General features: G+C 42.6%; 1 protein-coding gene across 3 annotated transcripts in view; it reads left to right on the plus strand.

Annotated features, from left to right (window-relative positions):
- Window positions 1–16,757, plus strand: part of helz2a (helicase with zinc finger 2a) — a 107,117-nt gene that overhangs the window by 64,094 nt on the left and 26,266 nt on the right. For 2 of the 3 annotated variants that reach the window (XM_087994919.1, XM_087994920.1), the window contains exons 14-16: window positions 3,038–3,154; window positions 8,041–8,233; window positions 11,364–11,498. In XM_087994919.1, coding sequence (XP_087851045.1) covers window positions 3,038–3,154; window positions 8,041–8,233; window positions 11,364–11,498 — 445 coding nt within the window. Of the gene's footprint in view, window positions 1–2,149; window positions 2,399–3,037; window positions 3,155–8,040; window positions 8,234–11,363; window positions 11,499–16,757 lie in introns of those variants that run through there. The other variant, XM_087994921.1, reaches the window with a different exon arrangement.

A 16,757-nucleotide genomic window follows, 5' to 3' on the forward strand; every position in this document is an offset into this window, starting at 1 on the left:
GGCCTGGGTGGGTTGCTCTTCGGAGGGTTGCTCTTCAGAGGGTCGCTCTTCAGAGTGTCGCTCTTAAGAGGGTCGGTGTGGACTTGTTGGACCGATGGGCCTCTTTCCACACTGTAGGGATTCTAATTCTAAATTCGAATTCTAAACCCTTGATCACTCAGCAGAACTGCATTTCCCCCAATCCTGCCCTGCAGGCCTGCACCAACCCCACCTTCCTGGCCTTGCCTGAAGACTCAATCTTCCCCAAATACTCCCCATGAACACCACCCTCACCTGGAAAACTCCCTGTACTTCACCAGGCAAACTTGCTCCACCCCACTCCTTGGCCGAACCAGGCAGCTTTGCTTATTCCTGGCCTAGTCCTGCAAATGCCTGCATGCATCCCTCCCACTGTTTTGCCCCACAGACCAGCTTCCCTCCCCAGCCCCCATCTCTCCATTCCTATACACTCACGCTATCTTCCTCCTGCCCTTGCTCTTCTGGTGTTCATTGGTCAGCCTATCAGAAGCAGATGGGGTGAGGAGGGGCAGCTCCTTTAAAAAGTTTCGAGTTCCACATGTGGCAACAACTTCTTTTTCTTATTGGTTGCTTTTCAATTTTCCCATGAGATTTTTTTTGGCCATTTTTGAGATCAATGCCACCTGTTTAGCGATATATTTTGAACCCTGCAGAAGATCCAGATCATCGTGGTGTGACATATATGCCATGATTCAAACTTCCATGGGCATCACTAAATTGCTAAGGGACCACATTGAGTAGCCATTGGCTCTTCCCACCAATCCATTTTGAGGCTCTTATTACAACAGGAGGCCCACTTGTCATTAAAAGTCACTTGCAGCTTGGAAGATTGAAATTAAGTGATTCATACTGTCCCTAACTGAATTTCTGTAGCTGCTAAGTAGGTTATCATTGAACCTGCTGGTTTAATTTATAGAAATATGCTCAAATGTGCAAACGTGTCAGGGAGCCAGCTGTTACACATCTTTCCATATCTCCCTACACCTTTGCCTCCATGGCTATCTTGGTAATCCTAACAAAATTCAGTTCTAAGAGTCTCATGCTAGATCAACTGATCAAAATGCCAAGATTATGCTGCATTTTTGTTTTACATGCGTGCTGCAATTATGACTACTGATCGACGATGGTAAATCATGTATTTTTCTTTTATCAATTACGGACACTTAATTCGTACATGTTGGTTGTTTCAGTCTTATACCTGACTACATTAAAATAGCATTGACAGAAATTTAAGGGAAGATTATTTCCATTTAAGCCAAGGTTTGTTGGTTGGTGCATAGCGAATATATTTAGTGGTATTTCACATCTTTATCTACAAGTATCACAAAAAGTTAGTAGAAAAATCTATGATTGGATTTTCCTGCAATTATTGAGAAATTACTGAGAGGGATCTTCTGCGTGCCCTACAATTCCCCCCAGCACCCAGCTGCCCATGTGATACCACTGACACCCACTGGTATTTTCCTTGGAGCTAACCTCATTGAGTATGCAAGGAGAAGTGAGAGTAATGATTCCCCTCGTGTCTGGGATGACACAAATGGGAGGGAAGGAAACTGAGCTGACGTGTGCCAGTTAAATTGCAGTTGATCAGGAGCAGAAGAAGTAAATAAGAAGAGAAGAAAAATAACAAAGGTAGAGAAAGAGATCTGCAGCTGTAGTTCTGATGATGAAGCAATGAACTTCATCATCATTGCTCCAAAAACAATGATGATGAAAGGAAGAGAACCATTTCTACTGTGTGGAATGACCACGGGCCCACTATATTCAGATATTCCTGCGGAAGCGTTGCTAGCAGAGAAAGGCATCTTGGGAATCTACCTGAGAGAAAAGATGTGCAGGCACTCGGGATAGAAGTGGCACTGGAAGTCAGTTGGTTAGTTGGTTGATCAGTGCTGCAATCTCACTAGATTGACCAAGTTCTCCTGAATTGCCCTGGAGAAGGTATTGTGGTGCAGATTTGTTGGACAATTGCCATGCACTGTGCTGCTGGAGAGGGAATTCCAGAATTTTGCTCCACAGCAGTGATGGAGTGGCAATATAGTCCCAAGTTGGGATCATGTATGACTTTGTGAGGAGCTTGCATATGATTGTGCTCTCATGTATCTGATTCGCTTGTCCTTTGAGATGACAGACATTGTAGGTTTGGAAGATGCTGTCTAAGGAATCTGTGTGAGCTCCTGCTGTGCATCCTGTGCCTGGCACACATTGCTGCCATTGTGCTTTGGTAGTGAATGGACTCAAAATTGAACTTGCTGGATGGACACAGTCGAATGGGCTACTTTGTCCTGAATGGTGTCAATCTTCTTGCGTGTTGTTGGAGATGCACCCAACCAAACAGAGAGTACTCCATGACACTCCTGACTTGTGTCTTGTAGATGGACGCAGCCTTTCAGAAGTCAGGTGAGTCAATTGCCACAAAGTTCCTAGTTTCTGCGGCTACAGTATTTGTGTGGCTGATGCAGTTCAGTTTTTAATCAATGGTAATATCTAGACTGTTGATACTGAAGAATTCAACAATGGTAAAATTGTCAGATTTCTCTCTGGTTGGAGATGTCATTGCCTGGCACTTGTGTGGTGCAGCTGCAACTAATCAGTCCAAGGTCTCGCTAGAATTTTGTTTAACCTTCTCATCATCCAGGCCTACATTGTGAGAACACAGGCTTAAAGTTCCAAGTCTCCACAATTGTTCATTCCACTTCCAAGTGCTGAACAATCCAACTCAAAAACCTTAAATGTATCCAACACTTGAATATAACATTTAAACTTAGCTTGATTATTAACAAATTTCTCCTGTCTGATTTATGGCATCTTCAATCCCATGATTTTCAGCTTTCATCTTCACTTTAGTTAATACTTGTGTGTAGGTTTTTCAATTAAAAGAACTATTTTGTTTGCTTGAGGTTGGTGTCGGTGTTAAACAGAAATAGCCATTGTGAATCTAGTACATTATATGTGTGGGAACAGCCTTTGGCTGAAGTTAAAACGAATAATTAACTGCAGCACATTGTTTTTGTTGCAGGCCAATAACACTTCATTACAAAATACGTGAACCATCTAATCCTTTTGCGTCTAAAATAAAAGCATATGATGAAATGATTCAAAGTGGAACAATAGTGACAGAAGAAGACATAGATGAGTAAGTCAGAAAAATCTGCCTGTGTATTTTTCTCACTTTTAACTTACTGTATAATTTGTACAGCTAGCTTGTGCCTGCTTTAAACAATAATATTCTGTGGACACATTTCAATCAGCAGCTGAGGGTATGCATTATCGATAGCTGACAAGGTGCCTGTCACTGGATGACCAGTACCCCTCAGCTCTCTGCCTATAGTCAAGTTATTTACTGTTTTCTTTCCAATTAGTTTAGAAAACAGAAAGATGTGAGCCTTCATTATGTTTTTTGAGAATGGGAGAGAAGGATAATATTTGTGGAGGGTGACTGAAACATGGGCAATGGATTGAGGGTGAGTGTGAGTCTTGACTATTCAAGTGAGGGGATGAGGTGGTTGGAGAGAGAGTGGATGAGGGGCATGAGGAGGGGGAATGATTGGAGCTGCAAGATGTATTCTGAGGAGTGCTGTGCAGTAGAATGCTGGAAGGTCAGAATGGGCTTGCTACCTGAAGGTCTTACCTCCACTCATCTGTCATACCACATAAGGTCCTCAATCTTTGGTGCACTGTTTCCAAATTGAAGGGAACACATTCCTGCTCCTCACAGCTCACAAACACATCTGTTTGATTGGATGTGTTGTTTTTTTTTCCCTCCCCTCATCAGGGAAGCTCACCTCATTGCAGTCCCTCCAATCCAAAGGCAGAATTGTCAGTTTATGAGTGAGAGACACAGTAAGCAGCTTTCCTGGGTCTCCTGTCCAATCCGTAGTTGCTGTCACTTAAAAAAGAAATCCATGTGTTGGTGAGATATTGTAACTCATGGTCCGTTTAATTAGAAATCCTTTCTTTGATTGTGTCATCTTTCTCCCCACTGAACTGTTTGGGCAACTTTGAATGCTGTGGCTGGCTTAGAAATGAGGGTTAAGTCGCATCCATTAGCCAACTGGATTTCTGACCTGAAAATGCTCTGATAGGCTAAGTGCAGATGATTCTGACCTTAAAGAAGAAAACATGTCCACAGGGTGGAGATGCTACTCAAGTAAAAGTTCAAATACATGTAGCATTAAAAAAAATCAAATGAGCACAACACACGAATTCACCTCAAGGATTAGTATCCATTTCAGAGACCTGGCTACAAGCTGGGTATGGTTGCCAGTGAAACATTCTGGACTACAAGACTTCCAGACAAAAGACAGCAACATTATAAAGGAAGAGGACAACATTTATGTTTACAAAATGCATTGACAAAATCAAGCGATTTCAGTAGAGGCAATCAGGCTTTTGAAAAATAGTGGTTAAAATTTTGAGCAGATGGGAGAGTGCAGGATCATGAGGTGGTATTGTAGAATTACAGAGAACTTGGAACCATCTGCCAAAAAATCATAATGTTACTATAAGAGATTTTATTGTCCACACTGGTTAGGATAAGTAGAACTGTTTTTATGAATGTACTTAAGACAATTCCAGAATTGTTTGTTATAAACTGAGTCTCATGTTAGATGTAATGATGTGTGTCATACCAGAATTTCATAGCAATCTGACAGTGAGGGAACAGGCAGACTAAGTAACTGGGCAAAGTTATGGCGGTTAAAGTGTAATGAAGAATGCAGAAATGTATTTTAACTAATTGGAATAGTTTGTTGAGAGATTAGAAATCGTGGAGGTATGATAGGAAATTAATTTTTAAAAAATCAGCAAAAGGTGGTATACAATTACAAGAAGTAATTAAAATGGCAAATAGAGAATTAGATTTTAACTCAAGGAGCTTGAAAGTCAGGAAGTGATGTTTCAGTTTTCCAGACCACTGGTCAGACTCTTTCTGGACCATTGAATTTGCGAGGTGACATCTTATGGTATTATTATTCGACTGTTAATCCAGAAGTTCAGATATTATTCTGGAGACTTCGTTTTAAATCCTGCCATTTGCAGAATTCATTTTCAATAAAAATCTTGAATTAAGAATCTGATGATGACCATGAATCAATTGTCAATTGTCAGGAAACCCCTAATATCCTTTAGAGAGGGAAACTACCATCCTGACCTGATCTGCTGTACATATAACTCCGAACCCACAACAATGTGGTTGACTCTTAACTGCTCTCTGGGCAATTCGGGATGGGTAGTAAATGTTGATCTACACAGCCCCACCCTCTTCCTGTAAACGAATAAAGAAACAAATTACTTGTAAGTGGTATTCATCAGAAGAGATATGTTCGCAATGAAAGGGGAATATGGTTCATATTCACCAGAATGACATCAGGGATTAAAGGGCATGCATGAACTTGGTTTATGAGCTTTGAAGGATGATTCAACCAAGTTATTGAGGGTGGAGAAAGATAACTCACTATCTCTGGCGAAAACATCCAGAACCAATATGTACAATCTTAAAATTAGAACTAAAACCCTCAAGACAAAAATTCAGAAGCACATTTTCAAAGACAGCATTGTGAACATGTTGCAGTTGTATTTCATGTTGCAGTTGTATAAGACTCTGGTGTGGCTGCATCTGGAGTATTGTGTGCAGTTTTGGTCGCCATACAAAGGAAAGATGTGGAGGCACTGGAACGGGTGCAGAAGAGGTTTACTAGGATGTTGCTTGGTATGGTAGGAAGATCGTATGAGGAAAGGCTGAGGCACTTGGGGCTGTTTTCATTAGAGAAAAGAAGGTTTAGGGGTGACTTGATAGAGGTGTACAAGATGATTAGGGGTTTAGATAGGGTTGACCATGAGAACCTTTTTCCACGTATGGAGTCAGCTATTACGAGGGGGCATAGCTTTAAATTAAGGAGTGGTAGGTATAGGACAGATGGTAGGGGTAGATTCTTTACTCAGCGAGTCATGAGTTCATGGAATGCCCTGCCAGTAGCAGTGGTCGACTCTCCCTCTTTATGGGCATTTAAACGGGCATTGGATAGGCATATGGAGGATAGTGGGCTAGTGTAGGTTAGGTGGGCTTGGATCGGCGCAACATCGAGGGCCAAAGGGCCTGTACTGCGCTGTATTTCTCTTGTTCTTGTTCTTGTTCTTGAACATCTGCAACACTCTTGCCAACATCTGTGGAGATTGAGTCAATAAAAATTATTAAATCCGAGATTCACAAATATTTGTTAGCTAAAGGAATCATAGAGTATATGGGTGTGAGGCAAATAGATTTAAGGTGGAAATCAATTATGATCTACTTAAATGAGAGAGAACACTATATTAGCTGTGTGGGCCTACTGTTGGCATTTCCATCTCAGGGCAGCTGTTCTGCCTATAGCAAGGATTCCCCTTTATTCCAGTGATTTCTAGTCACAACCTTATTTGCATGCTGACGATGAGACTCCTGTGCTAAATGCGCAGGGGTAGACTCTCTCGGCTGGCAGAAGAATCAAACTCTGTTAGACTGTTGCTGAGACCTCTGTGTGATTGTCTGCACTCTGACAGAAATCGAGTAGCTCACTTAATAACTAATTCCTGAGAATTCTCTCTACCATCTACCAGAATGTAACAGGAAATATCGTACCCAGTCTTCAACCAGAGCAATAGAGTGATACATATTGTAGATGAAATATTTTCCTGAGAACATTTCTGGGCTTCTTGTCCAGATCAAATGGAAAATTGGCAGGACTGGACTGGAAGCCTAGGTTTATTTTCAATAAAGAAAAGTGAGCCTTGTTGTGTTTAATTTTTACTGTATGATTTATTTTGCTGCAGTACCTCTCATTATTTTCCTTTTGGCATGCTCATGATATGTGCCAGGAATATCAACCAAAGGGGCTGTTGGTGATGGTTCGCCATCGCTCTATGACCAACCTTTGTTTACTTTTACAGCAGATTGTGGACCTTACAGACTTTCAGATCTGAAACAGTAAACCAAGTTTTAAACCAAATTTTAGATTAATTTACAATAAAGCTACTGCTATTGAAAATGCTTAAATGCTGAAATTTAATTACATTTGACCTAGGGAGCTGCAAGTTACTTGTTCTGCTCAATCAATAGAATAAGATTTGGAGAATTCAAGACCCGGGATAACATATGGGTTTTGAGTTGGATGGTGCTGTTTCTTCCTTACCTCTTCAATAAACTTCAGGTTTAATTTGTCTTTTCTGTTTGCTGAAACTTGTTGCATCATTAGACTGCTAAACCAATCATTAATATTGGCACATTGATATATTTTAACCAATGCATGCCATTTTGTTCATGTTTGGCTAAATAAGCATGTGGTGAGAATTGATATGATGAATGATTAAAAAAAAACTTATTCCTGTCCTAATCTAAACCCTTCTTTTCATCTACACTGTGTGTAACTTAGTCTGTGCTTCTACTGAGCATATCACAAAGCATGCGCCTGACTGGTGATAAAGAGCAGAATCTCACTGATGAAACATTGTTAATATATTGGGGTATGATTTTTTTCATTGTTAATTTCCAGCTAGGAATGTTCTTTCCAATGCTATTAAGTGCCATCTTGTAGAATGTATGGCACTGGCACTGGACATTTGCTCTGTAGTGCCTTCAAGATGGTACAACCATAATCAAAAGCTTCATATTATTGCAAAAGTGATTGAGACATTTTGGTTGAGAAATTTTAGTTAAGAATTTGGATCAATTGGTGCGCTGTTTTACAGGGAACATCTCAACAGTGAACTGTGATGTTTGTATTTGAATTCTTTGGCAGAAGTGCTCACTCTTTGGCTATTCTTTGGCTATCCAACCATTGTTAAAATTCTAAATTGCTGACAGAGAAACTTATATTGTTGCTGCCAAATATATTGGTGACAACACATAGGACTGAATTTGCAAAGGATCTTCCACTCTTCTGCCACTTCTGAAGTATGCCTTCTGCTGAGATTATGTCAAATGTTTAGGAGAGTTCCATAATACTATGTTGTAAACTTTACCTTTTGGTCATTGGAATCATTTGCTAGATACAAGAAATTGCTCAGCAAAGCACGGAAGCATGAACTAAGACGTCATGATGTCATCCTTTGCACATGTGCCACTTCTTCCAGTAAGGTTCTACAAGAAATGAGTGTGCGGCAAATATTGGTGGATGAGAGTGCCATGTGTACTGAACCAGAACTGTTAATCCCTATTGTTGCACATAAACAAGCAAATCAGGTAAGTTATTATCCTCTAGAAGTGGATTTCTGACTATAATATTAATTTCTTGCACCTAACTTCTTCTTGAAGTAAAGAGAATGAAATGCTGTGCTCTCTCATATTGGTGAATTGTGTTCCTCAGTGAATCATGACTGATTTTTTCCAGATTATCTCTCCCTGAGGGAGTGTTTTGAAGAAATAACTAAAGTGGTAGAAAAGGAGCTGTCAAAAATCTAGATACTTCCTCAAAGAAAGCTATAGGTTGGATATGACATACCCATTCATCCACTTGCCCTTTATTCTTTTCTTCCCCAATCTCTATACGGGTAATTGAAGTCTCATATGTTCCTTTTTTTCACAGTTGGGTGCACTGCTTTTTGCCATTTATACAAATGATTTGGATGTGAACATAGGAGGTATGGTTAGTAAATTTGCAGATGACACCAAAATTGGAGGTGTAGTGGACATCGAAGAAGGTTACCTCAGAGTATAATGGGACTTTGATCAAATTGACCAATGGGCTGAGGGTTGGCAGATGGAGTTTAATTTAGATAAGTGTGAGGTGCTGCATTTTGGAAGGACTGATGCAATCAATGATAAGATCATGGGAGTGTTGCTGAACAAAGGGATCTTGGAGTGCCGGTTCATACTTCCTTGAAGGTGGAGTTGCAAGTTGACAAAATAGCGAAGAAGGCATTTGGTATGCTTACATTTATTGGTCAGTGCATTGAGTATAAGAGTTGGTAGGTAATTTTGCAGTAATACAAGACATTGGTTTGGCCACTTTTGGAATATTGCATTCAGTTCTGGTCTCCCTGCTTTAGGTAGGATGTTTTGAAACTTAAAAGGTTTCAGAAAAGATTTACAAGGATGTTGCTAGGATTGGACAGTTTAAGGTACAGGGAGAGGCTGAATAGGCTGGAGGTATTTTTCCCAGAGTGTCAGAGGCTGAGGGGTGACCTTATAGATGTTTATTAAATCATGAGGAGCATGGATAGGGCAAATAGAAAAGGTATTTTCCTGAGTGTAGGGGAGTCTAAAACTAGAGGGCATAGGTTTAAGGTGAGAGGGGAAAAATTGAACAAGGAAGAGGGGGAGGCTGGTACAATTGCAACATTTAAAAGGCATCTGGATGGGTATATGAATACGAAGAGTTTAGAGAGATATTGGCCAAGTGCTGGCAAATGGGACTAGATTAATTTAGGATATCTGGTCGGCATGGATGAGTTGGACCGAAGGGTCTGTTTCTGTATTGTACATCACTATGACTCAATAAGTACCAAATTTACTATGACCCCTGCCTTTTCTTTTTGTTCTGCCTGATGGTCATTCGTGTCCTCACTTTTTAAGCTCTCTGTAGCTGCATCATGACTACTTCCTCTGTGGTTATCCACAAACCCCTCAGCGTTGTTTTGACATTAATCACCCATCAAGCTCAGAAACATTTTGCGGGATTAAATTGCCCATTGTTTGGAGGACTGTCAGGAAAGCCTGAACAAGTTCCGGAGGAAGGCCCCTTGGTTTTGAGTGCACTTCCTGCACTCACGTGGCTACCAGCGAGTCTTCCCTGGGATTTAGGAACCTAGTGACGGATGAACTGCCAGCCAAATCAGAGGCTGTCCGTGTCTCATTGCCAATCACACAAACAGCACCAGTGGCAGCTGCAGGGCCATGCAACGGAACACAGACATGAAGAAGAGTAAGATGGCGGCTGAGTGTTGTGGTGGGGAAGAAACTAGGTTGGAGGCAGAAGCAATGTCATGTTTTACTACAGCCCCCCCAATGCTTGGTCCCTTGATTGAGTCTAGCGTGTCTGATGATGAATGACTCTTCCTATGGCCTTCAGAAGGTGTGGAAAAGCTGTGTTGTTTCCATTTAATCTTTTTTTGTTATAAACCCTCACACTACCGCCTAACAGTGATAATGCTTATTTATTCCTCAGCACCCATGTTGTGTGTGTGCAGGTGAGGGACACAGTGAAGAAAAAATGCATAAATCTTTATTCATATTCTACCACCAGGAAGATAAAAAACACCCGAGTGGCCAGTGACAAGCAGTGCCCTTCTCAATAAAGAAAATGCTGACCACTAATTTTTTTTCTTTATTTTACCCCCACAGTACCACCTAACAGCAGTACTGCTTACATTTTCCCCAGTACCCATGAGGTTTGTGTGTAGGTGTGAGCCACAGTGAAAGACAACAGGTGTACAAATCTTTATTCATTTCCCACCACCAGGAAGAAAGGAAACACCAGAGTGGCCAGGGACCAGCTGTGCCCTTCACATCAAAGGGCAATGCTGAATGATTAAGAAAGTGAAGGGGAGAGCAGGGACTAAACCAAGATAGAGTTGGAAGGGGAAGTAAAATGCTCCACTCCCTGCGGTGCCCACCTCTCCCTGAAAACCACTAAGTTGTTGGTGTGCTCAGGATCAATGAGTGTTAGATAGCTTATTAATGAACCTAACTATCAACTTGCTGGTTACTTCAGGAATCCTATGCCTTTGTTCATATTCCTATGGTACTACATATTATCTTCTTTACTATGATGATTGGCATGAAGAAATTCAACAAGTCTTTCATTCCTTTTGCAATATTGCTTTGAACAACGTGCATGCATTATACTTGTCTGCTCTTTCTTTCAGACAATAAAATAGTTAAAAATAAGATTAGAGAAAATAACTGTCAATATTTTGTGTCAGCCTTAGTATCCCTCACAAACTTATTGACAGGGGCCGAGTGAAGTATATTGGTTTTCAATCTACTGTTAAACCTTGTTTCTTTAGGAAATATTCAATTAATGTGGTTTTAATTCTATGTAAATTACAACGGAAGCAGAGGAATAAATTCTTATTTTAATGTCTTTATTGTGGGCAGAAGTTCTATTTTGTGATTGGTTCAGGCTTTGGGAGAGTTGATCGTGCAGAGTATAATCTGATGTGTGGAATAGATTTCTCTGTCCTTGAGCTTGGCTGTATTGAAACACTAGGTTGCAGCGAATAAAAGAAGATTAGAAAGATTTCAGTAATGTAGATAGACTCTGTAATGTCTATGCAATGAACTGTTTTGACTATGGAAGAAGTAACAGCCTGCTTGAATTTGATGTTTAATTTCATATTATTTGTTTATAAAATTATGTTTTTACCTTCAGATTGTTCTTTTGGGTGACCATATGCAACTACGGCCTATTATAAGCAATGAGTTCTGTCGGCGTCTTGGCATGGAGACATCGCTATTTGAGCGCTACGATAAACAAGCATTGATGCTTAATGTGCAGTATCGGATGGTAAGTGATATTTGCCCATTTAATATTGAGTATAATTTGTTATTGTCTCATGGAGACTACTAATCTAAAAGAACCAAACGTAACACTAACCATGATAAACTGATGGACAAGATTTCAATACTTAAATTCTTTTACTGAGAATCAAACCTAAATCAACATAAATTAAAGGCAAATTATATTTTGTAGAAACTATAAATTTCATTTGAAACAGGCCATCCAACAATGAAAGCTATTTCAGTTTTCTCTGGTAGTTCCTTCAGAATGTATAATATCAGTTTCAGCCTTGGTATCCCACAAAGCTCTGTTCCTCTCAAGTAGACTTTCAGCTTTTTCATTCATGGAGGAATTCGGCCCAAAGTCCCATCCAACCACCAAGGCTTACCGTCTCTGAGTACAACATTCACCAAATGTTACACTGTTTTAGTTATTTTAAAACAATCCTTTTTGAGGGTGGTAACTATAGATTTTATTCCAGCATAGGCTGGGGATAGATAGCCTCCACCTGGTTGCCCAGGATAGACTCGCCGTAAATACAAAAGTTTCACCATAGTGTATAATTCTCAATGTAATACATGACCCCTTTATCTCAACGGAGCCCCATCCCTCCAATCGCCACCAGGACAGAACCCCACTGGTCCTCACCTACCACCCCACCAACCTCCATATACATCGTATCATCTGTTGCCATTTCCGCCACCTCCAAACGGACCCCACCACCAGGGATATATTTCCCTCCCTCGCCTATCAGCATTCCGACAAGACCACTCCCTCCGTGACTCCCTCGTCAGGTCCACACCCCCCACCAACTCAACGTCCACTCCTGGCACCTTCCCCTGCAACCACAAGAAATGCAAAACTTGCGCCCACACCTCCCCACTTACTTCCCTCGAAGGCCCCAAGGGATCCTTCCATATCCACCATAAATTCACCTGCACCTCCACACACATCATTTACTGCATCCGCTGCACCCGATGTGGCCTCCTCTATATTGGGGAGACAGGCCGCCTACTTGCGGAACGTTTCAGAGAACACCTCTGGGACACCCGGACCAACCAACCCAACCACCTCGTGGCTCAACACTTCAACTCCCCCTCCCACTCCACCAAGGACATGCAGGTCCTTTGACTCCTCCATAGCCAGACCATAGCAACACGACGGCTGGAGGAAGAGCGCCTCATCTTCAGCCTAGGAACCCTCCAACCACAAGGGATGAACTCAGACTTCTCCAGTTTCCTCATTTCCCCTCCCCCCCATCTTGTCTCAGTCCGAACCCTCGAACTCAGCATCACCTTCCTAACCTGCAATCTTCTTCCTGACCTCTCCGCCCCCACCCCCACTCCGGCCTATCACCCTCACCTTAATCTCCTTCCACCTATTGCATTTCCAACGCCCCTCCCCCAAGTCCCTCCTCCCTACCTTTTATCTTAGTCTGCTTGGCACACCTTCCTCATTCCTGAAGAAGGGCTCATGCCTGAAACGTCGATTCTCCTGCTCCTTGGATGCTGCCTGACCTGCTGTGCTTTTCCAGCAACACATTTTCACCCCTTATCTCAACCTCAGCCTTGGCACTGCTGGTTTATACAGCAACTCAATCTTCAGTTTCCCCTTAACTTTGTGATCTGTGTTTCAATTCATTAGCAGTAAATTGTTACAATGTACATTCTTAGCTCGATTCCCACAGGAATGAAATCATATCCCATCATTCCTACGTGTTGGGCACATTTCCTATCATACTTTGAGAAGAATGGGCGGCACGGTGGCACAGTGGTTAGCACTGCTGCCTCACAGTGCCAGAGACCCGGGTTCAGTTCCCGCCTCAGGCGACTGACTGTGTGGAGTTTGCACATTCTCCCCGTCTCTGCGTGGGTTTCCTCCAGGGGTTCCGGTTTCTTCCCACAGTCCATAAATGTGCAGGTTAGGTGAATTGGCCATGCTAAATTGCCCGTAGTGTTAGGGGCAGGGGTAAATGTAGGGGAATGGGTCTGGGTGGGTAGTGGGTCGGTGTGGACATGTTGGGCCAAGGGGCCTGTTTCCATACTGTAAGTGATCTAAAAAAAAAATCATAACAATATTTGTCTCTTCTGAGGTATTAGTGTGCATATAAATACCGATCTCAATCAGTTATCTCACTTCCATCCATCCTGTTGGCCTCAGCCAGAACTCTCTGAGCCAGGAGGCAGCCAACCTGGGATAGTGTACCCAAAAGATATCCAGAAATCCTTCTAGTCTCTGTACGTGTTGCATCCCTAAGCTTTTGCCATGCATCTCTTACTGCTCAATCGACATCCTAATGGGAAAGTGAAGAATTGGGTTTTATTTAATAGTTACAGCCAAGCTTCTTTAATATGACATGCCCCTCTTCTTGTCCCTTTGTCACATGTTGGCCAGCCTTTCAGCCAGCTGTTGCTGCCTTCAATCATAGGTTTTGGAAAGCAGTTACAAAACGAATACCAGTTGTTCAATTATCAACATATGTGAGATGATCCGTATCCCAGGATGGGCTTATATATTAAATCTGCAGTTCTATAATTCTGTCTTTAGCTGGTGGTTTTAAAGATCCAATTCTTCTTTTCCCAGGTCGTAACAATTCAATAAGATTTGTCCTTGCTGATTCTAACCAGCTTGTTGTTGCGTTACCATAGTCTTACCAGAACAAAGGGGCTGCTCTCTTATTATGGAGAGAAGTGATTAGTGGTGACTAATCTGAGGGCCACTTGACATCAGGGGAAGGAAGATGTTGAGAAGGAGAGTCCTTCATGGTAACCTCAAACCGGTGATGGGTTTTGAACCCACACTGTTGGTCTCACACTGCTCTGCAAACCAACAATCCCGCCAACTGAGCTAAACTGATTCCCACTCTGTTAGAGGTGATACCTCATTATCAAACAATTTGTCACTTGTATCTTCATGGCATGTGTTTCTGTGGTTTAAGTTAATCAATTCCTTGCAACTATTCTGAACCCAGATTTCCAGGCTCAAAGCAAAAGGTTGGTAGGGTGTCTCACAGGGTTTGTCTGTGTAATTTAAAAGATCTTTAATTAGTCAAAGAATAAAGTGAACTGTTATGGACTAGGTCAGACCCCCTCAAAACATTTTTAAGCATGTAGTTCTTTGAGGAAGTGACCAAGTTGATAGATGAAGGAAGGGCTGTTGCTGTCATATACATGGACTTTAGTAAGGCATTTGATAAGGTTCCCCATGGTAAACTAATAGAGAAAGTGAAGTCACATGGTGTGCAGGGGTTTCTAGCTAGGTGGATAAAGAACTGGTTGAGCAACAGGAGACAGTAGTAGTTGAAGGGGGTTTCTCAAAATGGAGAAAGGTGACTAATGGTGATATACATCAATGATCTGGAAGAGGGCACTGTTGGTATGATCAGCAAATTTGCAGATGGCAAGAAGATTGGTGGAGTAGCAGAAAGCATAAGGAACTGCCAAAGAATACTGGACAATATAGATAGACTGGAGGAGAAAGTGAGGTCTGCAGATGCTGGAGATCAGAGCTGAAAATGTGTTGCTGGAACAGCGCAGCAGGTCAGGCAGCATCCAGGGAATAGGAGAATCGACGTTTCGGGCATAAGCCCTTCTTCAGGAATGAGGAAAGTGTGTCCAGCAGGCTAAGATAAAGGGTAGGGAGGAGGGACTTGGGGGAGGGGCGTTGGAAATGCGATAGGTGGAAAGAGGTCAAGGTGAGGGTGATAGGCCGGAGTGGGGTGGGGGCGGAGAGGTCAGGAAGAAGATTGCAGGTTAGGAAGGCGGTGCTGAGTTTGAGGGATTTGACTGAGACAAGGTGGGGGGAGGGGAAATGAGGAAACTGGTGAAATCCAAGTTCATCCCTTGTGGTTGGAGGGTTCCTAGGCGGAAGATGAGGCGCTCTTCCTCCAACCGTCGTGTTGTTGTGGTCTGGCGATGGAGGAGTCCAAAGACCTGCATATCATTGGTGGAGTGGGAGGGGGAGTTGAAGTGTTGAGCCACGGGGTGGTTGGGTTGATTGGTCCGGGTGTCCCAGAGGTGTTCTCTGAAACGTTCTGCAAGTAGGCGGCCTGTCTCCCCAATATAGAGGAGGCCACATCGGGTGCAGCGGATGCAATAGATGATGTGTGTGGAGGTGCAGGTGAATTTGTGGTAGATATGGAAGTTTCCTTTGGGGCCTTGGAGGGAAGTGAGGGGGGAGGTGTGGGCGCAAGTTTTGCATTTCTTGTGGTTGCAGGGGAAGGTGCCGGGAGTGGAGGTTGGGTTGGTGGGGGGTGTGGATCTGACGAGGGAGTCACCGAGGGAGTGGTCTTTATGGAACGCTGATAGGGGAGGGGAGGGAAATATATCCTTGGTGGTGGGGTCCGTTTGGAGGTGGCGGAAATGACGGCGGATGATACGCTGTACATGGAGATTGGTGGGGTGGTAGGTGAATATAGATAGACTGGAGAGTTGGGCAGAGAAGTGGCAGATGGAGTTCAATCGAGGCAAATGTGAGGTGATGCATTTTGGCAAGTCTAATTCTAGAGTGAATTATACAGTGAACAGAAGAGCCTTGGAAAAAGTTGATGGGCAGAGAGATCTGGGAGTGCAGGTCCATTGTACCCTGAAGGTTGCTGCACGGGTGGATAGAGTGGTCAAGAAGGCATATGGTGTGGTTGCCCTCATTGGACGGAGTATTGACTATAAGAGCTGACAGGTCATGTTAAAATTGTACATGATGTTGGTTCTGCCGCATTTATAATACTGGGTACAGTTCTGGTCGCCACATTACCAAAAGGATGTGTATGCTTTGGAGAGGGTGCACAGAAGGTTTACAAGGATGTTGTCTGGTATGGTGGGTGTCTGGAATGCGTTGTCAGCAGAGGAAGTAAAGGCAGGCATGGTAGATTCATTTAAGATGCGTCTGGACAGATGCATGAGTGGGGGGGAACAGAGGGATACAGATGCTTAGGAATTGGGCGACAGGTTTAGACAGTAGATTTGGATCGGCTCAGGCTTGGAGGGCCGAAGGGCCTGTTCCTGGGCTGTAAATTTTCTTTGTTCTTTGTTCTTTGTAGCCCAGACTGTAAATTTGCTATTTGTTTAGCTCGGTGTATAATGGATATTCCCGGAGTAAATTAGCTGCATTGACTGTCAAGTTTTAAGCAAACAAAATTTATTTACAAAATTATGGAATGAGACACAAAGAACTGAGAACAGAATACTGGATAACCTATCCAAACTCGACTTAATGACGCTGTTCCAGATATACTTGCAACAGTTCCAGTACTCACATCCCTTAGCA

This window comes from Chiloscyllium plagiosum, unplaced genomic scaffold (genome assembly GCF_037043375.1).
Source record: "Chiloscyllium plagiosum isolate Xiang-an unplaced genomic scaffold, Cpla_swu_hap1 HiC_scaffold_15, whole genome shotgun sequence".
NCBI lineage: Eukaryota > Metazoa > Chordata > Chondrichthyes > Orectolobiformes > Hemiscylliidae > Chiloscyllium > Chiloscyllium plagiosum.